The 26910-nt window shown below is 54.6% G+C and overlaps 1 protein-coding gene across 4 annotated transcripts in view; it reads right to left on the bottom strand.

The window, feature by feature from the left end:
* Positions 1-26910, bottom strand: part of PRIMA1 (proline rich membrane anchor 1) — a 60582-nt gene that overhangs the window by 7614 nt on the left and 26058 nt on the right. For all 4 annotated transcript variants that reach the window (XM_086708915.1, XM_086708917.1, XM_086708916.1 and 1 more), the window contains exon 4: positions 8178-8307. In XM_086708915.1, the coding sequence (XP_086565041.1) occupies positions 8178-8307 (130 nt within the window). The remainder of the gene's footprint in view (positions 1-8177; positions 8308-26910) is intronic.

The raw sequence follows: 26910 nt of genomic DNA, 5'->3' as shown, positions 1-26910 counted from the left end.
AAAGTCATGGAATAGTTACTACGTGCCAGGTGCACTGGGGACAGGGATGAGGAAGACGTGACCGCTTTCCACCTCTGATGCGTGTGCAAGGGTGGGCGTGTGTGTGCACACAGCCCCTCACGCACGCGGGGGCACATGCACGTGTAAACACCAACATTATGGGGCGCCTGGGTAGCTCAGTCGGTTAAGGGTCTGACTTCGGCTCAAGTCATGATCTCTCCGTCTGTGAGTTTGAGCCCCGCGTCGGGCTCCGTGCTGACAGCTCAGAGCCTGGAGCCTCTTTGGATTCTGTGACTCCCTTTTCTCTCTCTGCCCCTTCCCTGCTCACGCTCTTTCTCTCTCAAAATTAAAAGAAACAAAACATTTAAAAAAAGACACCACCGTTAACCTACCTAGAGCAGAAAGCAGAAACATGAATCAAGGAGAGCTACAACTCCGGGGCTTGGGCAGGAAAGAAGGGTCTAGGCCAGGCCAGGATGCTGGTCAGAGGAGGTGGTTTTAGAGCCGGGGCCTGAGTGAGGAGCTGGAGGGGCTCAGCCGTCAGAGAGGAGGGGCTAGAAACGTCTGCGACCTGAGCGGCTCTCTTCCCCAGCCAGGCCTCAGTTTCCTCCTGACCTTGGAGGCTCACTCTGGCTCAGACACCACGGGAAACTCATTCCCACCCCTCGGTGGCATGCCACAGCCCCAGGCCACCAGGCCTGCTCTACTTGCCACACGTTCCGTAAGAACCAACCCTTCTCGGCAACCCCCCCAAGCTCCAAAGAGAATGTCAATGTTAAAAAGAAAATTAATTTCACTGGCTGATTTGCTGTGGAGTCTATGATTCAGGAAAGGTCCTGAAAAAATTCCACCGTGGCGTCAGGCTGGAGAGAGAAACGGAGGATGGGAGAGGGAGAGAACTGAGTGTAGCCAAGTTCCCAGGGAGCAACCATCCTCCTGGAGAGGACAGAGCCTCCAGGCGAACATGGAACTGAGGGACAGATCACCTGATGTATTAGCCCACACTGAGAGGAGGCGCTCTCACTCCAAGGCAGCAAACACATCAGAGTACAAGAAATGAGTCAGCGGCAGACAATACATGTATTGTGCTAAGGCAGACACTTGTCACTGATCGCCCCCCGGGGAGACACCTGTAGGCAGGGGACGGGGAGAGGGGCAGTGTTTTGTACGTCTGTGGGTGCTGTGTTAGGAGGCTGAGACTTGCATCTCCCAGACTGGAAAGTCAACAGATAGTGTGTGAAATTGAACAAGAAGTCTCACAGCAGTATGTACTATCACTTAGAATATGGGGACAGGGGCGCCTGGGTGGCTCAGCCAGTTAAGCATCTGACTCTTGATTTTGGCTCAGGTCATGACCTCATGGTTCATGGGGTTGAGCTCCACATAGGGCTCTGCCCTACAGGGTGGAGCCTGCTTGGGATTCTCTCTCTCTCCCTCTCTCTCTGCCCCTCCCCTGCTCTCTCTTCCTCTCAATAAATAAACAAACACGAAGAAGAAGAAGAAGAAGAAGAAGAAGAAGAAGAAGAAGAGGAAGAAGAAGAATATGGAGAGAAAATACCAGAAGAAGAGCTGACACCCAGAAACGGTTGCCTCTCAAGAATGTGACTTGGGGGAGAAAACAGGGGGGACAGTCAGGGACCGCTGTTTTTCTTAACAGACTTGTGGCACATTTGACATTAAAAAAATTTTTTTTTAATACTCATTCACTTTTGAGAGAGAGAGACAGACAGACAGCATGAGCAGGGGAGGGGCAGAGAGAGAGGGAGACACAGAATCAAAGCAGGCTCCAGGCTCCGAGCTGTCAGCACAGAGCGCGACGCAGGGCTTGAACTCACAAACTGTGAGATCATGACCTAAGTCGAAGTCGGATGCTTTACCAACTGAACCACCCAGGTGCTCCCCACATTTGATATTTTAAGCTTTGTGCACGCATTACCTTGATAAAAATAAAAATTAAAAGGTGGTAGTGAATGTACAAAGCCCTAACTTTACTTTCTTTTTTTTTTTTTTAATGTTTATTCATTTTTGAGAGATAGAGACAGAGACAGAGCACGAGCAGAGGAGGGGCAGAGACAGAGAGAGACACAGAATCGAAGCAGGCTCCAGGCTCCGAGCTGTCAGCACAGAGCCCGACATGGGTGTCGAACCCACGAACCTGAGCCGAAGTCGGATGCTTAACCAACTGAGCCACCCAGGCGCCCTCCTAACGGTACTTCCTAACCATAAAGCCCCATCGGGAAGCGGGCACAGTGCTCCTGACTCGGAGTTAGGGGAGCAACCCCTCTCCCACCCCCTTCTCTCTCTCTCCATTACTCTCAGGCTTCTCCCTTCCTTCACAGCACTCATTAAAAGCACCTCAGGTATTAACTTGTAGGTGTGTGTGTGTATTCAATCCATTTCCTCCACTGGTGAGGGGGCTTGGACTCATGGTGTAGACCTCTACATCCCTGGAGCCTAGTCGAGTCCTCAACACATAGTAGGTACTCAGTCAATATTTGTGGACCAAGCCAAGGAGCACCAGAGTCCCACAATAACGTGTGTGCTCAGGCTCACTCCAGCCCATGCGCGCCTGAGCTCACTCCCAGCGAGCAGTGTGCGCCCTAGTTGTCTGCGATTAATGGTCTGCAGGATGAGCCAAGCTGTTCTGCAGTCCCTTGATCAGTCTTTCAGCCAATACCTTGTAAATTAGAAGGAAACGGCTGTCTAGTGGCTTAACGGCAAATCGGCGGCGGAAGGTGAAGGACCCGCGCCACGGATGGCCCCAGGAGGAAAGGAGCTCTGTGTGTACCTGGGGTACGGGGGTGGCTCCAGGCGAGGGGCTTGGAGAGGGTGGGCGTCATCCCTCTGCCACACACGGTGTTCCCTGCAGGAAGGGTGTGGCTGCCAGAGAAGCTGCAAATGCCACTCTAGGAGGGTGGCGTCACTCTTAAGAGTCCACAGGCCTGTGAACTCCCTCGCCCTGGCCTGGCCGGGGTCTGAGGCCTGGCCCTCCTACCTGGGCAGTGGGCACCTTGTGCCCTGGAGCTTTGTCTAGATGACTCTCACTGATCACTGCTCGTTTGAGGTTCCTACCCCACCCTGGGCCGACAGCTTCTTCTGTTATTTCTGCTTACAGCATTATTTCACTTTGTAGTCCCTTCATTTATTATCATCATTATTATTTTAATTTTTATTTTTGAGAGAGAGAGACTGAGCGTGAGCAGGGAAGAGCAGAGAGAGAGAGAGGGAGACACAGACTCCGAAGCAGGCTCCAGGCTCTGGGCTGTCAGCACAGAGCCAGACGCGGGGCTCAAGCTCACGAGCCGTGACATCATGACCTGAGCTGAAGTCGCATGCTTAACCAACTGAGCCACCCAGGCACCCCTTAGTAGTCCCTTCAGATACTCCTCTCTTCCCTCAGATACTCCTCTCTTCCCTTCAGATACTCTTCTCTGATTGTAATACGTGGTCCTTCCGAGGGTGGTCTGATCAATACCCTCTCCTCCCCACAGGAGGAGGTGTGTGCATTGAGGGCAGGGACCGTGCCTGAAGCACCCACCCCACGACGGGAGCCCCCGTGCCAAGCACGCACGGCCCTGCCGCCTGGCCTAGCCTTTGGCAAGCATTTCCATCAGCATTCATACCTCTGAGACGTGGAATGCCCTCGGGGCAATCCTCTTTGTCATCTAGGGATGGAAACAAAGGCTCAGGAACTGGACAGAGACTTAGAGGACCCTCATTTTACAGGTAAGGGAGACAGGCCCAGGGAAGACAGCGACCTCACTGAGCTGTGCTGAGGCTGGGAATGGGGCTCAGGGGTCTGGACTCCCAGTCCCAGGTTCTTTTAACAACCCCAGGCTGTCTGATGTCATGTGCACGCCAGGCCCAGGGAGGGGTGGTGGGGCGGAGGCCTGGGGGGGGGGCACAAGTATATAGACCACCCAAGGGGTCTGGGGCTCAATCATCCTGCAGCTATGAATAAAGAAGCTGCTCACAGCCAGCTCACGGCAGTGAGGCCACCGAAATGCAAGCTGTGTGGGCTCCCATGCTGGGGACCCGCAGAGTTTGGGGTCACTGGCAGGGGACCTGGAGGGCACTGCATGTGCTGGTCCCACCGTGAGCAACTCCCCTTCTCAGCATCTTGGTCTGGTTAACACCCGTTCCCCCCCCCCCAACTTCCAAGAAACCTCTCAGGGCCCCAGGTCTGGGTGAGATGCCCCTCCTCGGGGTACTCGCCTGGGAGACCCCACTCTCAAGCACCATTTCACCCAGCACAGAGTTGGGACCTCAAGTGCATCTGTTGAGTCACAGGACGAGGTCTGATTCATTAAGTCTATGTGTAGGAAGTGCTGATTAGACCTCCCACTTCCCCCCAAGGTCGCGCCCAGTGGGGGCACCTCAGGGTGCTGCTTCTGCACCTGCTCCTGTCTCCTCCCATCCCTGCAGAGGCCTGTGGACCCCAGATGCCAAGCCAAGCTGGCATCTCCAGAACCACCTTCCTACCCCAGCTGATTCTAGAACCTCCCAGCAATCTGACTCCCAAAGGCTATGTTGGGCCATTCACAAAGATCTCTCAGAAATCCTCCCCTAGGGACTCCAGGCTGTGAGCGTTAAAAAAAGAGCCGGGTTTATCACTGGTTTTTCCTTTTAATGGTTTTACAGTGACATGAAATGCTTTTGTTTCCTGAGAGAAAAGGCATGTTTCCAATGAATTATTAACCAAAAGGAATTGGCCGTGAGCAAGAAATCCTCCATTGACTCTGGAGAAAAATGCAGACAGACAGCTGGCTTGCACGATGCTATCTCTTACGGCCCCCGGCAGAGGTCAGCTCGGTCAGCAGTGGGGGCCGTTTGCTCTCCTCCATGGCTGTAACATGGGCTGCCTCCTTCTCCCTCCCCCACAGGGTTAAGCCTCTCCCACGGAGTCCTTCCAGGCCAGTTCTGGAAGTGCTGGCCTCTATTTCTGTCTCCACTTGACTGTGAACGGAGCCCCCTCCTGTCACTGACTGTCCATCCTTGTGTGCCAGATGCCCTTTATGGATTACGAGGTCTGGAGGGGCAGAGGGCTGGGTCTTCACCTCAAGTCCCAGGGCTTGCCCAGAAGAGGATGGATGCAGATCACGGTGCGGATGCACATGGAACAGGGACTGTGCTGGTCTCTTTACTGCCCCCCCTCACCCATTCCCTCCTCTCTCCCTGCTCTGTGCCCTGGGGGCTGATGCCTACCAGTGCTGGTCCTGGCCTCTCCTGTTCCTTGGGTGTGGCTAATGAGAGAGCATGCTCAGGAGACCAGGGAGTGTGGAGAAAATCTGGGGTGTTTCTCCTCTTCCTTTCCTGTTTTGGGGCTCATCTCCCGCTGTTCCAAGCATAGATCCTGGTAAGCGGCCCCTCTTTTGAGTCTTGGGCTCTCCAGTTCCCTAGTCCCTGTGGCACAATTTCCTCCCCTTGTCCTGGTCCTAGGGGTGCTGACCACCCCCACTGCTACTAGTCCTGGAGTGCTTCACCAGCACCATTGGCTCCCTGAAGTCACCACACCCACGAAGAAGCCCCACCCACACACCTGGAAGGGAGCCCCGCCCACATTCCCTGGAAAGAAGCCCCGCCCACACTCCTGGAAGGGAGCCCTGTCCACATTCCCTGGAAAGGAGCCCAGCAGATACTCCCGGAGGGAAGCCCAGCCTACGCCCCTGGAGGGGAGACCCGCCCACATCCTGGAGGGGAGCCCGGCCCACACCTTGGAGGAATCCCCGCCTACAACCCCTGGAAGGAGCCCCGCCCACACACCCGGAAGGGATACCCTGAGCCGTGTGGCTTGAGTTCTGTGTCTCTCCAGGCACAGTATTGAGTGTGCAAGTATTCAGCTAAGAACAGATCTTAGCTGTTCCCAAGAACTCAGAGCCTGTGGGAGGGGACAGAGGGCAGACACGAGGCCCCCTCAGGCTGCTCTGAGGGGAGGTGAGGAGGCGCCCCCACACGCCTTCCTGGGAGACCCCTAGCTCCACTGAAACAAAGCCTAGCAGCCACAGCTGCCGACACTGCCACAGTCAGCTCTTAATGTCAGTTAGTTCTCCTGATGCTGCCCTCTTGCCCTCCTGACGTTGGAGCAGACAGCATGTTTTTTGAGAAGAGGTTTGGGGCAGCGGAGGAGGGACCTCCTCCAGGGGACTAGTGCCCACCCGCAGGCAGTCTACTGGTGGATGGCGTGCTCGTCCTCGCAAACATCCAGCAGCCTCATCGCCACCAGCCATGGTCAGGGCTGGGCTTTGGAGTCCTGTGGTTCTGGGTTCCAATTCTGAGTCCATTGCTCCCTGGTTATGCCATCCGGGGCAGCTCCCTTTACCCCTTTGAATCTCAGTTTCCTCGCCTATAAAACGCAGCAGATTGGAAAAAGGTGTGGCAAGGATGAACTGAGGGAATGCTGGTGAGGCCATGAGCCCCCGGCTGTGGAAGAGACACTGGATGACAGCTACTCTTTGTGATTGGTCATCGCTTTGGACGGGACCTCACAACATGAGAGCAGGGAGCAGAAGGGGCTCCTGGCTGGGAGGCAGATCCCTGGGGCTTGGCCTGTCCACGTGGACTTCCTGGACCCGGCCCCCTGTCCTGCCTCTCCCACCAGGCCACTGGGACGCGCGCAGGCTGTTGCCTGAAAACAGCCCTTCACCCTCCGTGCCCGACCATGCATTCGTTTTAAGACTTTGAACTTGATATTTTACTCTTTCTGCTTTTCAATTATTAAAGCAAATCACATAGAACAACGGATTAAAAGGCTATGGTGAAATATTTCAGGTTTTACAATTGTTCTTAATATAGATCCCCTAACTTTGGGCCTTCGGGAATTTCCAAAACCTTTTTTAAAAATCTATGGGGCACCTGGGTGGCTCAGTGGGTTAAGGGTCCGACTCTTGGTTTTGGCTCCGGTTTTGATCTCATAATTTCATGGGTTCGAGCCCCACATTAGGCTCTGTACTGACAATTTGGAGCCTGATTGGAATTCTCTGTCTCCCTCTCTTTCTGCCCCTCCCCCGCTCACAGTCTCTGTCTCTCTCAAAATAAATTTTAAAACTTAAAAAAAAAAAAAAAAAGAAATCTATGCACAATGCCTAGGACACTTGGGCATTTTGCAACATTTTTGTTTGTCTTTTAAACTCTATCTTCCCCCAAGGTCCTTGGGGGCTGGGGGTTGCATTTTGTTTGGAGCCTGGAGGCTCTAGCTGGAGCTGCTGTGCTGTATCTCCAGGGGGTACCGTCCACAGAATGGCCTATTCTACCATACTTAGGACCCTCAATACTCCTCAGACCCAACAATAGCCACACTCTGCGGCAGGACCCCAATTTGACAAGGGGATGGTGACTGGTAATCGCTTTGGAAGGGCAAAGTGAGTTGGTAGTCACAGAAATGACAGCGAGTATTACTGAAAGAGAGTTTGCTGTTTGGATCATTTACGACTCCCCGGGAACACTCCTCTTCATCCTCCAAAACCCAGCTTCGGTGTCACATTCGCTGAAAACCTTCTCTGAGGCATCTCAACCTCTCTCTTCCCCCCAGAGAAGCATGGCTCCTCTGTCATCCTTCTTCCTCTGTCTGGAATTACCGGGACGAGGGACGCTGGGGCAGTACTCGGTGAGCACTTACTATATGCCGCGCACTGCAGAGTAAACGTGTCACGCGTACTGCTTACAGAAGCACGTCACCATTCCTCACAACAGTATTAGGTTGGCACGCTGTCCCCCCATTTTACAAATAGGGAAACTGAGGGCCAAAGAGGTTAAAGTGATTTCTTCCTGGTCACACCGTTTGAACTGGTATCTGAATTTCGATCTGACTCCGAAACCCAGTTCCTGCTCCAAAGCAGCATGGCGCCTCCCTCAGCCACCCTGCAAGGATCATTTCCAAACTCTACTCCTAGGCGCCCTGAGTGAGCTCCCAACGGCAGGGCCTGTGACTTCCAGATAGGGTCACTACACACACACACACACACACACACACACACACACACACACACACATGCTACACTGGGCCTGACAAGGGGCACTCATTCAGTGTTTGCTGAAGGAAGATGGGCATTCATCATATATTCTGCTTATTAAATGCTTGACAATTCTTATAGTTTAAAAAAAAGCATGATGGGGCTGGGCCGAGCAGCCCCCGGCCCAGGTGGCGCCCCCTTGGGGCTCAGAGCTGGGTAAACACTCACCTTTTGATGGCTTTGTAGCAAATGATGACAAGCACAGTGAGAAACACCAGGGAGGCACAGCATACCGCGATGACGATCACCAGCCCTGACCACCAGCTTTCCTCAGCGGGGCACGAGGTAGAGTTGGGGGCTGAAAAACACAGGCACAGGCTGAGTGTCCTCTGGATGAGCGGGTGCCGGCCGTGTCACTGGCGGACGAGGGTGGTGACACCACGGTGGCCTCACCATCCTTCATTCACCACAATGACCTGTTCTGCCGTCCCTGCCCCCACCCCGGCGGCAGGTGACATCATGGCTGGCCCCCCGCCAGGCGGGTGCTCCGAGCAGGGGTTAAGCGCTGAGCCCCGGGCCATCCATCTTCCCCTGGCATGAGCTAACTGACGGCAGGGTCAGGTTTAATTTCCCATGAAAAATAACAGAGCATCTCATTCTCTCAGTTGAGGCATTAAATCCGCTTGCTCTGAGGGTGGGGGTGGGGAGCAGGGCTCACAGGGCACATGGCGGGAGGAGGCCCATCGATGTCAGTTTGGTAAGCTGATTTCTTCTAAGAGGCAGGCTGTCTCCCCTCTTGGATTTGGCCCATGAGGTGAGCGCCTACAGCTGTCTCAATCTGCACGGGCGGCCCAAATTTGGAAAAGTCTGTCACTGACAAAGCATCTGACTCTGGCTGCCATGGGGCCCCTCTGTCGTTACTCAATCCATGGGGTCCTTGGGGGTGATCCTGTCCTCCCTCTTGGCACCAGCTGTGTGCGGCGGACCGCAGCACTGGTGTAGACAAGGCTCACGGCAAAGCTGGTTCGCTCTTCTGAGGAAAGCAGAGACATCACACAGCCTCATCCTGGAGGCTCTGACAGGTTCAGAGACGATTGGAAAGAAGTGCCCCAAATTGCAAAAGAGAAGAGAGAGGGAGAGAGGGAGGGAAAGAGGGGGGCTGGTGAGGGTGGGAGGGAGGGACATATGGATGGACAGATATATGGACACTACTAGCTTTGGGCAGGTCTTCAAGACCTGTGACTAAATGTAAAGGGAATCAAGACTGTGTCTACTTAATAACAGATACCTTCAGGGGTGCAACACTACATGGGGAATAACATGAATGACTTCCCAAAGGATACCATGGATGGCTTTGTCACCATCATCACCATTATTACTGATGTTGTCATAATCATCAAGGTGTAATTTACATACGGTGACTCTTACCCATCTGATGCGTGTGGTCTGATTGGCTTTGACAAATGAGTTAGCCAGCGTAAGCCACACCTCTATTGTGACGCAGAATTTTCCCATCACTCCAGAAAGTTTCCCTGTGCCTCCTTCTAGTCAATCCCTGCCCTGCAAGCAACCACTATTCTGCTTTCTAAATTTTTTTTTTAATCTTTATTTTTGAATTTTTTTTTTCAACGTTTATTTATTTTTGGGACAGAGAGAGACAGAGCATGAACGGGGGAGGGGCAGAGAGAGAGGGAGACACAGAATCGGAAACAGGCTCCAGGCTCTGAGCCATCAGCCCAGAGCCCGACGTGGGGCTCGAACTCCCGGACCGCGAGATCGTGACCTGGCTGAAGTCGGACGCTTAACCGACTGTGCCACCCAGGCGCCCCAAAATCTTTATTTTTGAAAGAGAGAGAGAGAGAGAGAGAGAGAGAGAGAGGGGGGGGGAGGGGCAGAGAGAGAGAGAGAGAGAGAGAGGGAGACACAGAATTGGAAACAGGCTCCAGGCTCTGAGCTGTCAGCACAGAGCCCGATGCGGTGCTCGAACCCACAAACTGTGAGATCATGACCTGAGCCGAAGTCGGACACTTAACCGGCTAAGCCACCCAGGTGCCCCGACCACTATTCTGCTTTCTAAAATCATAGATTAGATTTGCTTGTTCTTGAAAGTCACAAAATGGATCCTGCAGTGTGTGTGTGTGTGTGTGTGTGTGTGTGTGTGTGTGTGTGTGTGTGTGTGTTTGCTCCCTTTATTTAGCAAATTTTTTTGAGATTCATCCACATTGTTGCAAATTTCAGTAGTCCCTTCTCTTTGATGGCTGAGGGATAGTCTGCTATAGGAATAAACCACAATCTGTTTATCTGTTCACCCGCTGTGGACTCCTAGGCTCTTTCCAGGTTTGGGCTGGAAAATAAAGTTGCTATAATCACTTGCATATATGATATAGACATGTTTTCGGGTTTTCCTTGGATAAATATCTGGGAGTGGGCTCGCTGGGTCCTATGGTGCGTGCGAGTAACTTTATAAGGAGCTGCCACTCTTGTTTTCCAAAGTGCTTTTACTCTTGAACCAGGAGAGAGGAACAAGCGAGGAGGGGTTACAGGTTCCTGAATTGTTATCAGATTGTGGCATTGCTGCCGCTGGGTGGGGAGATGCAGAAAGCCGTTATGTGCTTCACAGGGAGCAGGTGCTAAAGCCTTTAACAAATTGCAAGGTCCCCAGAGGTGGGGCTCAGATCATCACACAACCAAGCAGGTTCAGAAATGCTTCCTGAGAAATGCCCGGGACCAGGATGTCACTGAGTCACATGGCTGCCCTCAGCCAGGGTGAGATCTGGCCTTTAGAAACCCCAACACTGAAAAGATATACAATATGGAACTCAACATAGGAATAAACTCTAAGATAAGGGAAAGGAAATCCAATGGAATTCTCGTTTTCCCATGATGAATCCCTTCAGTGCTTTTCTTTTTTGGTGAGGTACCAAACACAAAATCCTTCCCCCCACTCAGTTCCTCATTTTGGGGTGTCCCTGAGTCTTCCCCAGGGTGACTCAGCACAGATCAAGGCCGGGTCTTCCCTACATGGTCACTGCAGGACACTCAGAAATGCGGTCAGATACATTGAGTCCCAACCCCAAAGGGCTTGCCTCCTTGTTATCACTGCAAAGAGAAGTAATTTTGGTTTCTGCCAATTCCACTTCAGGCTGTAACACCTCCGGGCAAGTCCCAAGGGCCATGCCTACAGCCCAAGGGGGCGCTCACACCTGCCCACCAACGGCCCACAGGTGGCTGGGGCACACATCCCCAGAATGTGTTCTCAGCTGGGGGCAGCCACCCTCCAGAGGGCACTTGGAAATATGGCGAGGGAGGCTGACGATGATTGCCACAATAACTGAGCCAAAGAGCTACAGAGGTTAACAACAATGACCTGGAAATTCCTACAAGGTAGAATTGTCCCTCCAAAAATGCCACCAGGGCCTTTGCGGAGAAAAATCCATCCACTGGAAACAGAAGAGTTGATTCCAAACCTCATTTGCAATTTGAGAGTTAATTTCACAGCACCTCTTTTGACGCTCCTCACATTCTTTGGTAATGAGGTGGGGATTTCCTTCTTGCGTATGTTTTTCAAACACAGTTGACACAGAAAACAGGGAGACTCGAGAGGGTCCTTATGGGGAGGGCCCCCTATATCCTTCAGCAGGGCATGTGGGGAAACTACTCAAGGCAAAAAGCTAACAGATATGAAAAAGAGGGAGGCATTTTGTGAATCCAGTCCAAAGCATACATCTTGGATTTTGCCAAGAAAACAGCTCTTGTGTTCAAAGAATGCATCCTTATTTATCCCTGCCCCAGTCATTCTTTTTGCATTAGAAAGGATCAGGGACTCTCAGAGCCGGATCATTTCCGCAAAGGGAGAAATACTGACCCTCGGGATCAAGAAGCAGCTTTCCCAGGGGCTGGGGTCAGGACACCAGGCTCTGGGCTGCAGTCCAGGTCTGCTCCTGCCTAAACGTCCTTCCCATTGGTGTGGCCAGCACTCCTTTGCAGATGTGATCAGCTTACCACGCGAGCAGACTGATGGTGCATGTTTGAGAAGATGGCATCATGAAGGTGCTCGTTCGTTGGTTCGTTCGTTCGTTCATCCACCAACCATCTGCTATCAACCCTCTGTGCCTGGCACCATGCTAGGAGCTGGGAGCACAAATATGGATTCAGTAGAAACTGTGCCCTTACCAGGTCTGGTATGAGCCACCCGTGGATCACTGCAGAGCTGGCTGAGACCTGGTCGCCTCGCTCAAGCCGCCCGCAGGCTCCAAGAGGGGACCAGACACGTAGATTTGCTAATGTGCACAAGGTGAGGGTGATCGGTGGCTGAGGAGAGGAGGCCATTTGGTGCTAAGGATTAAGGGGGAGGGCCATGTCCCTGAGAGGCAGGTGATCAGACCCGGGAGGCTGAGGCAGGACCTGAGGCTGTGGAGCTCCGCCCCCTCCGACACGCCCCCTTGCTCGTGGCCAAGACTCTGCAAACACTGACAGAAAGGCGGCAGCTGTCATGACCTCTCCGGGGTCGAAATACCCTCTCTCCTGGGACTCAGTAAGGCTCTGTCTGCTGTATACATTAACCACTCCTGACGCCTGTAAAGATGATAAAAGTGGCAACTAGAGAACAGTGGAGAACCACTCAGGCTCCGTTTTGCTTTATCAAAGGAGCCGCTCTCGTTTCAGTCAAGAGATGCATCATCAAGAACTTACATTCGGGACCTCTGCTTTCTAGCAAGACACAGTAACGGGGCCAGATTTGCCCCCCACCCCTACACAGACACCACAAACATCTCAAAAATATACCAATACATACAGCAATGGCTTTCAAAATAGTGGACATCAAGGCAACAGAAGGCAGCTATCTCTGAAGAACAAGAAACAAAGAAGGGAGTTGTGACTGCCCCCGCTGGCTGCCCGAGAGTCTGCAAAGAGCGGACCGGAAGGGAGAAGCCAGCAGGGCCCAGACAACTGGGTAAGTGGGGGAGACGGAGCTGAGAGTTCGGGGAGTGAGCAGGACAGGGGAGATGGCTCGGCAGGGAGCTTCCGGAGGAGGGGAGGAGGCTAATAGCACGTAAGGAAATTCACCAAGTGTCTGGAGAAGAAGCGGCTGGGGACGGGGGAACTGAGAACGTGCCCGTCCGAACGGTATCAGGGAGCCTGCGCAGACCAACGAGATTCCCGCGGGCTGGTGGCCCCGCGCCACAGAGGAGCTGTGTGAGGCCAGGGGGCCCCCCAGGCGCTCTCGGGGACCAGTGCCTTCCCTGCGTTGCTTGCGGGTTCTTGTGACCATCAGATGAGACAGCGGAGGCAGGGTTCCCGAGGGTACAGCTGAGCACCGATTCCAAGGTACACGATCAGTGACGACAGGGCAGAGCCCACTGATACCCCCCTTGGGGAGTGGGGAGACCGAGGCCACACAGCCAGCGGAGCCATCAAGATGTGAACCCAGATGTGCCTTGGCCGGCACTCACGGCCAACTCAACGCATACGTGCCAAGGGGAACCTGCCGCTTCTGTCTCCTTGCCGGCTGTACTCAGAAGATGCCTGAGGGACCGGAGGGTACCGAGCGGGGCATGAATGAATCAAGGGGACAGCAAGCAGCGTGGCAACAATTCAGTTTTGCAAGATATTTTCCAACGGTTCCCAGAAGAAGGGAGATATAGTCACGTCCTCCGTTTTGACACTTTACCTATGGTGAGATGGAGTCTGTGGATTTATCCGCGGCTCGATCTCTTGACCCCGAATGTGGCCACCTGGGGCGTCCAGCCACTCGCCCTCATGGCTCCTTGTCTCTTGAGTACAGCCTGAGTGCCCGCTACAGCTGGTGATACCATGGGCACACACTGGGCCTCTGCGCAGGCTGCCTCTGCAGTTTCCTGACCGACCCCTCGGCGCTGAAATGTCAGCCTCCTGACCTGGCCTGGGTTGTGGTCGGGGAGGAGATGGGGCCCACGGTGGCCTTCCGCTGCCTGGTGCTGGCAGCCGTGGTATCAGCCCATCAGTGGGTCACAACCGCTGAGCACAGGCTTGTCAAGGGTTCCCTGAGCTGTGACCCGCTTCCTCCGAGGGGCTGATGTCCATGAACTTGCTTCCCAACCAGAGGACACGTGCAGCCACTACCGTGGGGAACTGGTCAGACGCTGGCCCGGGCCTCGCTCACGCAGCCCCGCTCCAACGGACAGCCTCCTGGCACAGCTGGGGGGGGGTCCCTTTCTGTCCCTTCTGTACCACGCCCTCTCACCCACAGGAAGGAACTTGAGGACGCTGTGCAGCCGTCTGGGAACATACACATACCGGGAAGCTCTGGAGAGTGTTTCTGAGCTGCTCACTCTCTGCCCCTGCCTCAGCCTACTCACGTAAAGCACCGCTGGTTTATGGGGCTCGTGAGGACGGTGAGGGGTCCAGGAGCTTTGCTGAAACATTCATGTGGCAGCAGAATCCATTTCATGTGGACAAAGGAGGGTGCTGAGCTCAGAGGAGGGGAGGAACGGAGGGGCAGACCTGTCCCCACACCTCAGCCCTGCCTTAGGTCCTGCCCCCGGGGCCCACGAAGGACACGGGTTCTCAGAAGTTCCTTCGTGGCTGAAAGCCCTTTCCCTGCCTCTGCCTCGGTGTCCCCAGCCCTGCCGTGGAAGGAGGGGGTATGGGGCGGCCTCCTCCCCCACCCCCCGCCCCCACACAGAGCCCATTGTCTCCGGAACACAAGGGGCCGACTCAGCCCGCTGCCATATCCATTCATGGGCACAGGGCATCCACGGGGAGGCCTGTGCCAGGGGCGTCCACCCTCCCATGCAGGCCAGCTTGGGTGTGGGGCCGCTCATCTCCCGCCCTGAAGGTGCCAGAGTGTGTTGGCCGGACTTTACAGCCACAAATACAAGATCGGACCTTGGCACCCTATGCAAACCTCTGAAATAAACCCCCATTTCTGGAGAAAAAAGTCTCCTCTGGAGTTGTTCCCGATGAAAACAGCAAGCATGTGCACCTCAGAATGAAGGGGGTCGGGGGGGCCTCCCCCCTTTCTTTGCCGGAATCTGGTTCAGGCTTTGGGTACGGTACAGTCTTCCCAATCCCCGCCCCCCCCGCCCCCCCCCCCCCCCCCCCCCCCGAGGCCGGAGGTTCCTCTACGTCCCCCACCCTCCACAGGGCTCAGGCTCCGGGGAGGCGTGTCCAGCCCAGAGGTGTGTTTTCCATGCTGTGAGCCGGGCTCAGTCATTGCAGCCCTCCTGCCCCTAACTGCTTCAGAGGCGGGCACATCATCAGAGGTGGGCACATCATCAGATCTGGCCAAAGACACGAGAGGAAAAGTCTGCAGGGGCTTCCTGAACGGTCTCCTTGCTCTTAAGGGAGAAGCACGGGAAGAAAAAGGCCTCTTGTTCTCTTGGACACTGCCATGTGCTTCTTTACCCCTAAACAGAGTGGCTTTGGGGGGCTGAGGGTGCTGGGGTGCAGGGTGGGTGGGTTGCAGTGTGAACCAGGACAGCCATGTGGCTTCAAGGGGCAACACGTGAGCAGAGACTGGGACTTGATAAGGGGGTTCATCACGCAGCTACCTGGGGGAAGAGCCGAAGCAAAGGCCCTGAGGCCAGTGGGGGCTTGGCATGTCTGAAGACCAGCAAGGAGGCCCGTGTGGCTGGGATGAAGCAGGCAAGGGAAGGACGGAGGAGACGAGAAGGGTTTGGGCTTTTACACTGAGAAACGAGGTGCCAGTTGTGGGTGTGGAGGGGGGGCGGTCAGGTCTGACTTGCATGTCGGCTCAATCACTCTGTTTAGAGTGGACACATGCATGCACGCGGTAGGGTGGCACAGTGTGGGAAGCTGCGAGGTCATTGCCACTAGCCCAGGACAGAGAGGATGATGGCTCAGATCGGGGTCAGCAGCGGAGGCGGGGAGAAAGGGTGGATTCTGGATACTTCCGGAAGGTCGAGTGCATGGAAATGTGGCTGTGTGTGTGTAAGAGTCAGGGAAGAATTAAAGGTGACTCCGAGCAGGTGGAAGGATGGAGCTGCCATCAACGATGGGGAAGGCCAAGGCAGGGCAGGCCTGCTGGGTGTGCAGATCGGGAGTGAGGACTGACAATCCCATCACACCCCGAGAGAGACGGCGAGCAAGCAGCAGATTCTGAGTTCAGAACCAAGCCTCGGCTGGAGGCATAAACCCGGGAGCTGTCGGCACCCCGCCCTGAGATCACCAAGTGCGGGAGCACAGACGGAGCAGAGAAGAGGGTCGGACTTGAACCCCGGGGCACCTCCATGTAGAGGCCAAGGACAGAGGAGGCTGGGAAGAGAGGCCAGCAAGGATGGGCGGGGTTGGGGGGGGGCCCAAGGTGATGGGGAGTCCTGCAGCCAGGTCAGGGAAGAACATGGAGGAGGAGGAGGGGGCGGTCAGCTGTGTCCACTGCAGCTGACAGATGGGCAAATGCGGCAGGACTGAGAGCCAACTGCTAGACGGAGCAACGTGGCGGCACCATTGCCCATGCAGAGGCGGTGTTGGGGGACCGGTGGAGGAAGTCTGAGTGGGGCCATTTAAGAGAGAACAGCAATTACGCACAGCTTGTTGGTGGAACCTTGATGCCAAGGGGAGCAGAACAGGGAGCCACAGCTGAGGGGACAGGTGGTGGCCACGGAAGGATTTTAAGATGGGAGATGGAATGTGTGTGTGCATGCACCTGTGCACGTGAGTGTGCGCGTATGCTGGGTGTGACCCAGGAGAGGGTGGGTCCCCGTACACGGGCCCCCGATGTGTAGGAAAGGTGAGAGGAGAGTGTGTGGGTGGGTGACCGGGTGGGGTCGGTGGCTGCTTCTTTCTTTCCTTCCAACAAGTGTCAGTTGTCTGAGCGAAGCAGGAAGCGAGGTCAGCAGCTGAGCAAGAATGGGGGAGGTGTCGGGCCTCCGTGGGGCAGGGAAGGTGTGCACTGGTGTTCTAGAGGGCAGGCGAGCAAATGGACTGGGGCAGGGAGGTGCATGGGGGCAGTGGGCTCGAGGCTGTGAACCTGAGGTGAGTCCAGTCCAGGGCCAGTCTTTTCAGCCCAGCCACCTTCAGCTGCCAGGGACCGGGCGAGGGGGGCAGGACGGGTTCCCCCACGGTGTGTGATGATGCGGGGGCCGGGCAGGGGGTTGCCGTGTGCCCAGGGGGTGTGTGCAGTGCCGGGCCGGAAGGGGAAATGATTCGTGAAGGGGCCCAACTTCACTCGGGCAGGCGGTCAAGCTGGGATCTGAACCCAGACATCTGGTCCCAGGGCCGACACAAAACTGCTACACAGACAAAAACAAGGAAGCAGATCCAGGCCCGGCTCCAGACCGTGGAAAGACACGCTTGGGACAAACAGACAGGGTCACGTGGAGGTATTGATGCCGTGCACAGAAAGGGATCATGGGTGTCACCCTGGGCATCAGGGAAGCTTCTGTTAGGCTGAGCCCTACCGGGTGGGCAAGCGGGGGCAGCCCTACGGAAAGGTCCTACGCGGGTTGGCCTAGGCCAGCCGGGGAAGGAAAGGGGGTGCGGGCAGTTGGCACCCAAGCCTCCCTGCTCCACCTCCCACCCCCCCCACCGCTGCAGCCCCGGTGAGGGGCTCCGCGCCTTTCCATCTGTGACTCCCAGCCTGTTGCCCGAGCGCCACGGGACACTCACTTCTCTGATTTATTTATTTCTGCCTAACATCCCGGGCACGGAGCCCAGCGTGGTGGCAGTGTGGCTGCTTATCATCAAGGACGCTGTTCTCAGGCCCGACTCCTGAGGGGGGCATTTAAAAAAAAAAAAAAAAAACCCAATACATTATTAATAATTGTCTCCATCATTCCCGTGCCTAATTAGGAAAGGAAAATTATGAATCGGTTTCGGTCTCCATGGTGGGGGCGGCCACGGCTTTTCCTGATGCGAGGGAGAGATCTGGGCAGAGGCCGGGGCAGGAGCCGAGAACAGCAGGCCGCTGCCTGGTGCCATTAATTATGCTTCTGGCGGCGAGTGCAGAACACCCCTCCCCTTGTTCCTTGGCCAAACAGCCCTCTTCGTGAGGCTCCTTCAGGCCGGGACTTGTTACTCAACAGCACCCTTCGTTTTTAGTTGCTGCGATTCATCCTTTCTCTGTTCCTTGCTCTGGGGGACCCTCCCCAGATCTGCCGAGCCTCCTGTTCCCACCCAGGGCTGCGGACGCACCGCTGTCCAGACGGTCCACACGCGCCAGCTTCGGAACACCGCGGAAGTGACGAGATGGTGCCACATCGGGACAGCCCTGGGTGACCCCCGGAGCCCACCCTCATTGCCCTGGCCCTGACTCCTCACCCTTCGCGGACCCATCCACTCGCTCACTCGTATCTGCGAAGAGCCTACTCTGTGTGGCACCTGCACTGACCTAGGTACTGGGGACAAGAGGGTCAGCGAAACAGAACAGGGACCCTGCCCTCACGATGCTTACAGTCTACCGGAGGATGGACACGGATTCAGTAATCACTAGGTAAATGCTTACAGCGATTCCTGTCTCCCCAAGGCTCTTCGTTGTGCCTGTGCCTTAGGTACAAAGAGCAGGGCACCACAAAGCAAAACACGGAGACGGCGCAGGTTGACGGAGAATAATGAGCTTGTCTTTCTTTGTGAGAGGCTCATGACCTTGGGATAGGAAAAAGCTCCCGAGGGCGTGTATTAAATGCTCAGCAGCGCCTGCAGCTCGTTGATACCGAGTATCAACTAAATTGATACAGTATATCAGATGGTGAATTCCTTTCTTCCCTTCCAGAGGGCACTTAATACATGATGGGGCCTCAAGAGTGCCTAGTCAGGTAGAGCCTTCTCGGTCTAAACAGCTGTAATCATGCTGAAGAGGGGTGCAGCACAAACTCTGAGCCCCAGGCCAAACCCGACCCACCACCTGCTTTGGGAAGAAAGTTTTGTTGGAACACAGACACGCCCACGTGTGCATATGTGGTCATGGCTGCTTTCTGGCTGCAGCAGAGACTACGAGGCTCTGCAGAGCCCAAATTATTTACCATCTGGCCTTTTACAGAAACAAAGTATCTTATTTCTACCTAACTTGGGGTGATCTTAACCTGAGATTACTAGACAAGCTTAGGAGAGTGACCTGAGAGCATCCTGCAAGGATACCCCATTTGCATCTTGCAAGTAAACATTTCACTCCTTCTCTATTATTTTTCAGAAGGGCGCTTCACTCCAAACGTCATACCAATGGCTTGCTGGGAGGTCTCGAGGCATGTGCCTCAGGTTCTGTCCAGTCTGAGATTTTAGCAATGGCACCGTGAGGAGACAGCAGAAGCACAGAGGACAGACAGACCCGAGTTTGGATCCCGACTTGGGCAGACCACACATGCCAAGTGACCGTAGATAAAGCACTGAAATTGCACAAGCCCCCCATCCATTCCCTGGAACATTGGTGGAGAGGATCAGCCGTAGTCATGCGCCAAGTATCACCCCGGGGGTTACAAGAACGCCTTCTCCCAATGGCAGAGGCAATGACACTGGGCAGATTTAGGACTGATATCCCTGGGAACTGTCTACACTCTTCAACTGTCCAACAGTGGAACAGGCTGGTTTCTAAGGCAGGTAGAGCCCGCCGCTTTGGTGCCAGCCTCCAAGACTCTTTCTGGCTCCCAATCTGATAAGAAGCTTAGCTGTGGGACAGGCAGCTCCCGCCATTCCTGGGGCGGCGGTTTCAGGCACACGAGAGAGCCGCTGGCCCCTCCTCTCTCCCACCGATCCCTTGTGGGGCAGCCCGGGGGCTTTTTGTTTGTTTGGCACTCAGACAGCATCTTCGGCAGCTACCCCACTCTGTCTTGGCCATGGAGGTGCGCACTGTAAGGTGGGGTGCTTCCCACCTGTGCTGGGCTGCAAGGGAATGTGCAGCTACATTTGACTTTCCCGGGCCCCTGGAGCCCTTCTTTGGAAGGCTGCCTCCGGGCTGCTGGAGTGGATAGGCACGAGGCGGGGAACCTGGAAGTTTACTCCCCCATACCTCGGACAGTCCCTGACCAGTGACCAACAGGGGCTAGACGGGACAGTCTGGCTCCCTGCGGCTGGCTGGGAGCAATGGTAGAGCGTAAGCGGTCCTCCAGACTCCCCCCCACCCCCCCACCCAGGATCGCGCTCAGGCCTCCCGGACTCTCACTTGGCTTCCTGCCCTTCCCTGTCCCATATCTTCCGTTGCCTTCCAGTTTCCTCTGGGATCGCTGGCTCTGAGGACGGGTTCCACGTCAAGAACCGTAGGCATCAGGTCGCCAAGTTGCAAAGGATCCTGCCCTGCTTTCTCAAGCATCGAATAGATGAAATTACATCCCTATGAGGTTCCTGTGAGCTTTCTATGTTCCAGATTCCTTCCCAGAACCACCTTTTGCGATCTCTCCAGACAGAGCCTAAGTCCTGTTTAAAGGTCCCTACTGGCTTAAGCTAAGAATGATTTTTGTCCAGGTTGTGACCCAAAAGGGATGGGGACACAGCTGAGAAAAATCACTACTGCTTAGTTGATCTTTGTTAAGAAAGAAAGAGAGAAAGAAAGAGAGAGAGGGAGGGAGGGAGGGAGGGAAGGAAGGAAGGAAGGAAGGAAGGAAGGAAGGAAGGAAGGAAGGGGAATGTGAAATGTGTGTGGCTTCGGGACAAAACCATATATTAAAGAGGGAAACAAACCCATACCAGCGGTCCATGGCTGCACTATGATATATATAAAACATGCGACTACTTTAAATGTAAATTAATTAAAACAAACTGAATTAAAAATCCAATAGCCACATGTCACTGACGGCTACCACACGGGACAGCACGGACATAGATCATTTCCACCATCGCAGCAGGTTGCTTGGATGGCGCTGGGCCAGGCGATGAGAGGGGAGACGCTCTGCTTCCCTTTCTAAAAAGGCAGCAAGACTAGTTTGGTGCCCCCCCCCCCCGAAAGCGAAGCAAGAGCCCCAAACCTGCTGACACAGATGTTTCCAAAGCACCTCCCTCTTAGGTCCTCTTATGCTCATACCCCCTCCCACCAAAAAGGGCAAGGCGGGGACTATTAGCGCCGTTTTCTAGGTAATGAAACTGAGGATTCCTAGGGCCAAAGAGGCCAAGTCACCGAGCTGCCCGAGAAGGTACAGAGTCACAGCTTGTGAGCGATAAGGCTGCTGGGGCCGCTGTTGGGGCGGCCGGGAGGGTGCTGGGGCACGGTATGACACCAAGGGCATCCCGTGAGTATGCAGGGCACGTTCTGTTCTAACGCCGAGGGCACCCTGTAAGTTTGCACAGGCGAGTTCTAATGCCACGCTCGGCGCAAAGGCTCGCTCCTTTTATAGCCACAAGGCTTGGTGAGGAGACCGACAGCTGCAATCCAAAGAGTGGCCGCTGTGTCTCTGAGACGACTGATAACCAAGCAGAAGACCGCTCCCGGCTGCACCCCCCGTGATGACTGCGGGTGTCACTGCGGCGAAATGGGGCCAAGTCTGCGGCCCAGAGACCCCGCAGCCACGCTACCCGTGGACAAGCCTGTCCAAGGGACGGGGCGTGCTGAGACTGGGCAGAAGGTCCCGACCTGGCAACAAGCTCCTGTCTGGGAATTTCCTTCTCTTTCTGGACGAGTGGGTCGCTCCAAAGGGCCACACCACCTGGCTTCCGGCGTTGTCTTGGAAACCCTTTGAACTTTTGCAAGCACTTCATCAATCTGGACCTCTCGAATGCCCATCTGCCAAACGAAAGTGACGACCTTAGAGCAGCGGGGTCCCTCAGCCTCGGCACTGCTGACATTTTGGGCTGGATCATTCTTGCTGTGGGCAGCTGGCCTGTGCCCTGTGGGCTGGCGGGCAGCATTCCTGGCTTCTACCCACTAGATGCCAGCAGCTCCCCTCTCCCGACCGTGGTGCCCAAATGTTCCCCGGGGAGCAAAACCTCCCACTTGCAAACCGGGGCCCTGGAAGGTCTCCAGCACTCCTCCCTGGCTCCTACACTTGGTGCAGAGACGATGCCTCCCACGCGCGCACAGCCAGTGGTGCAGACCTGACTCAGCTCCCAGAGTGCACCTCACCGACCCCAGCCAGCGACTCAAGGAGTTAAGCTTGACGGCCTTCCAGCTGGAACCGACGATTCCAGGCCAGTTGCCTCCACGCTGACCCCCCACCCCCACCCCCGCCAACCCCGCCAACTGCTCAGAGTTTCCACGGCGGAACCGCCTGGAACAGGGTCCAAGAAGAGTCGAATGCCTTATTTCGCAGGCATCCACAATTCTCTCTGCCAAAGCAGGAGACAATGTGCCTTTGCCACCCACAGGCCAGTTCATTCTCCATCCGAGAACAAGGAGCCCTTTTACTCTCCGGAGGGGCAGGGGGCAGGCCAACATCTCTTCCAGGAAACGGTGGCCTTTGGCCTGGGTGGCCGGCAAGGCTGACACAGAACTGGGGAGCAGGGAACAGGCACTGCTCATATTGCCCTGTTTTCTTGGTGCGAGAAGGGGCCGCGCTCAGAGGACGCTCCTCTGACCCGCCTGGTAGAACGGCATCATCTTTCCCTGGGGGGAAGCCCAACAATAGGGGCCCTTCTCACAGGCCCCTGGAACCGAACCTGGCCTGACTGCAGGGATGGTCCCGCCCTCTCCCCTCGTGATATAAATGGAAAGCACTTTGGAGCATGGCTTCTCTGACCCGCTCTGTATCCGAGGGCGGGAGGCCAAACGCGTTCAGTCCCGTCGTGCGAACCGGGAACATCTTTGCCGTGGTAAAAAGACGCCAGGACTGCCATCTACCTACACGGTCACGTCACCATCACCTACGTTCATGCAAAACGCGACACCTCTGGCCCGGGCCTGCCAGGCTGTTTCTGAGCCTTCACTAGTGTTTGTTATTTGTCATCCACGGGCAGACAAGCAAATGCCCGAGGTTCCGGAAAACTTTACGGCGGAATAGCTTTCTATTTTCAAAATATTTCAAGGAGCTTAATAGGAACATAATGGTAAAAACAGCAGCCCCCTTTGCTACGTACCTGTCGAGCCACACTGCGTGCATGCGTATTACGTGATTTAAGTCTCCCGCTCCGTCAGGAGACGTGGATGTCACTGTCCCCACTTACAGAAGAGAGGACAAACTCTGTGAGGAAAAGTCAGCAGAGAAGCCAGCATTCCAGGGCAATTGGATGCCAAAGCCCATCTTCCTCGTCCCCTGTCCTACTGCAAATCTGGTAAAGACCACCGTTAACTAGATTTTACTGGCAGAGCACCTTGGCCCAACTGGGAGAACAGATTCTAACATTGCCTGGAGATGCTGTGACCTCTAACCTGTGGCCTCTGTGAGGGTGTCCCTAGCCGTGCCCCCAGGCTTCTCCAGCCCTTGAGTTAATCCTCTTGAGGGCAGGACATCCTCAGCAAAAGAGTCTGTGAGGAGGAAGGCCTAGGAGCACAAGGTTTGCCTCATGCCCACCTCGGACCCCAGGAGTGTTGAGACATAGAAGCAATGCTCCCCACAAGGGAGAAATTAGAGAGTAACTTTTTATATCACATACAGGATGAAATCTGCCCTCACTTGAATTCCTTACAGTCACCGGCTCCCCGGACACACTGTTCTAAACCCCAGCGGGCATGGAGCATCTCAAGAACCCCACCACTGCCGTCTGCTCTTTATTTTTCATGACAGCTGGCCAGACAGGTCACCCTAACTGACTGTCCCATCATCTTCCTTTGACAGGGACATCGATGGGGCCTTGGAGGTGAGGACGGCCTCGTCCAGACAGGAGGAAGTCTCAAGAGCTCTTCTGATGCCGACATTCCCCAGTTCTGGGGAATCTTCTGAACCATAAAATAGGATCAATAACCCTGAAGGTTCTCGAGATACCCAGAAACTGGTCAGCGAAGGAAAAGGAGGCCCAGGGGTTAGTTCAGGTATGCAGTTCCCCTCTCCAGAGGCCACCACTACTGTCACTGATTCCTGACGCATCCTTTGAGAGAGCAGGCTGTGTGAGAGACCCTCTAAGGGACGGATCGTTTTTGCCCCCCCAGAATTCATTCATTGAAACCTAATCCCTAAGGTGATTAGGAAGTGGGGTCTTTGAGAGGTGATTAGGCCCATGCGGGTGGGGTCCCCACAAATGGATAGTGCCCTCATAAAAGAGACCTCAGGGAGATCTCGCCCCTTCTGCCATGAGAGGGCACAGCAAGACGGCGACGTCTATGAACCAGGAAAGGGGCCCTCACCAGACACCAAATCTGCCTGTACCTTGATCTTGGGACTTCCCAGCCTCCAGACCTATGGGAATTAAGTTTCTGTTGTTTATAAGCTCCCCAGCCTATAGCAGCTCTAACAGACCCATACACATCGGGGCTGCTATCATTGGTGACACAAAATATATATTCCATTTAATATATTTTGGCAATGCTTTCACATTGGTATGAACCAAACTGCTTTTTCTTTTTTTCTTGAAGAGCTGAATGGAGTGTCACTGTTGGCTGTGCCACGATTTATATAACCAGTTTGGGAGAAACTGTTTTTCAAGGACCTCAACTCCTTATTTGTCATTTCCAAACCCAAAAGGTAGTTTGCTGCCCAAACAAATGTGGTGGCAAAACCTCAGCTTCCAAGAAGTGGGGTCCTTTATGGTCTTGATGGGATATGGTCTCATTTAGTGTGGTACCCACCTATTTCTTAAAAAAATTTTTTTTAATGTTTATTTATTTTTCAGAGAGACAGAGACAGAATGTGAGCAGGGCAGAGGCAGAGAGAGAGAGGGAGACACAGAATTGGAAGCAGGCTCCAGGCTCTGAGCTGTCCGCACAGACCCCGATGCGGGGCTTGAACCCACGGACCGTGAGATCGTGACTTGAGCTGAAGTCCGACACTTAACTGACTGAGCCACCCAGACGCCCCGATACCCACCAACGCTCTGGGCTTCCGGCACGTTCCTTAATCCACAGTATATACGCGATCCCGCTTATCTAAACTCTGAAGTATTCAGATTTCGGAAATACACCCGGCTGCAAGCTGACAGGCAACGTGGAGCTTTTCTAGTACTTGTGTTGGATGGAGGTGTGGTCAACCAGAGGTGATGGGCTCTTAGGGCCAAATGCACCCTGAGGCCAACTCAGCGTCCCTCCTACCCCCTACCCTCACCTCCAGAGCCAACTCTCAGGCAGTGATGAAGGCCGGGCATTTGCTGAAGGTGTCCTGGGGCCAGTGCAGGGAAGGGACCACCACGCAAACCACAGGACAGACACACTTCCTGGTTCTGCAGGCACCCTACCCTCCTCCCCCGCCTCCAAAGGCCATCCTCCTCCGCTCTTCCCCTTCCTGACCCAACACTGCTCCGAACTCCCCCTTGTCACCTTGAGGAACACCACTCTGAGTTCCTGGCCTTTGCCAGGAACCTTGCCTTTCCTTTCAAAAGCACTGCCTTTCAAAAGCATTTCAAGATGCTGATTTTTAGAAGAGAATACAGAAATCAGGATCTGCAAAATGTGAGACATCTTTGATGGTTAAATATCATTTCTCTCTTTTTCTTTTCAAACACTGGGCGTGGCCACGGCCCACTGGTGTGGCACCCACCGTGGCTGCCATTCCCGTACCTCTTGGGGGGCAGCGACTAGGGTAACGGTCAGCTTTACTCCACCTCTTTGGGGAATAAAGGGGGAAAAGGAAGCTGTCGTCCAGAAAAATGGGAAGAAAAGTTCATGTAGTGTTCTTAGGTCCTAAGGCTGCCGTTGGCCTTGCCCTGTCTGACCTTGACTTCCTACCCAAGGGGTGGGGGGCAAAGGTCCTGCAGCTGCGGGCACCTGGCCCCTGTCTCCATCTGTATTCTTTCCCCAGAAGATCTCTCCAGGCCGCTGGCTTCAAAGACCAGTCAGGTGCCGACAGCTCCCATATTTATGGCTTCAGCTCCAGCACCTTCCTCAAGCCGCTGATTCATACCTCCAACCATGACTCAGTCTCTCCACCTGGACGGTCCACAGGCCAGCTCATATTTTATATGCCCCAGACTGAACTCTTCATTTTTCACCCCTCAGCCTCCTTCCCTCCCAATCACCCACTTACCCGGCGGCTCAACTCAGAGACTTGGGGGTCCTTCCTGACAACCTCCCTCACTGGCCCCTCTGTTCGAGCAAATGCCTCTCATCAGTTCTGCCTTCAGATTTGGCCCCCCCTCCAGTCCCTTCTTCCACCCTTTACAACAGCCTCCTAGCTACGCGTCCTCCCTTCCCCCAATCCATTCTCTGCCCGCTGGAAGCTTCCCCATAAAATGTAAATCAGATCGTATCACGCTCCTGCTCAATACCCTTCACCAGTTTCTTACCAAATGTAGAATAAAATCCCATCTTTTCCCCACGGTCTTTGCTGAACTTCGCTCCCCATTTTGGCCGGTTCAAACCCTTGTAGGGAAGAATCTAGAAACTTTCCAGGCAGTGACAAAACTGCCAGAGCCAGCACTTCGTGGGATAACTTCCAAAGGGAGGATGGGTAAGTTGTGGGATGTGTGTTAGAAAGAAAAAAAAAAAAGCAAGAAAGGAATTAGTCGTATTACTTAGTGGCCGCCCCTCAGAGGCAGCAGCGCTTAATAAACGTCAGCCACCGCCGCCTCCTGCCCACCCTCCTGAGAACTGTCCGAGAAAGAGCAGCACTTTGGTGGAAACGGCAGAGCCGGCTAATCCCACAGGGCTTTAAGTGGCCGGCAGAAAGCATCTTAGAGTTGAATAAGGAGATAAACTGCTTTGCTGGCTATAAGGCCCAGAATGTTCTCAGAGATGAGACGAAAATCCTTTTGTGTGTTTCTGACTGTGCAGGAATGCAGGGTTCCCAGGAGGGCACAAGGCCGCAGGATGCACTTCAGGCTCCCCAAGGCGCTTCAGGGTGCTGGGCTCTGGCCTTCTGGGAGCCGAAGTTCAGCAGAAGTGGGGAAAGGAAGGAATGAAAGGAACCAGAGGGGACAGAAGCTGAGAGAGATACCTGTCCATCTCAAAAGCAGAAAGAGTAGGGGTGCCTGGATGGCTCAGTGGGTTGGGCATCTGACTCTTGATTTCAGCTCAGGT

The sequence above is a fragment of the Puma concolor genome, chromosome B3 (genome assembly GCF_028749965.1).
Source record: "Puma concolor isolate L17-30 chromosome B3, mPumCon1.1.hap2, whole genome shotgun sequence".
NCBI lineage: Eukaryota > Metazoa > Chordata > Mammalia > Carnivora > Felidae > Puma > Puma concolor.
Note: the sequence above shows the minus strand (reverse complement) of the source record. Positions and strands in the feature narration are given on the sequence as shown.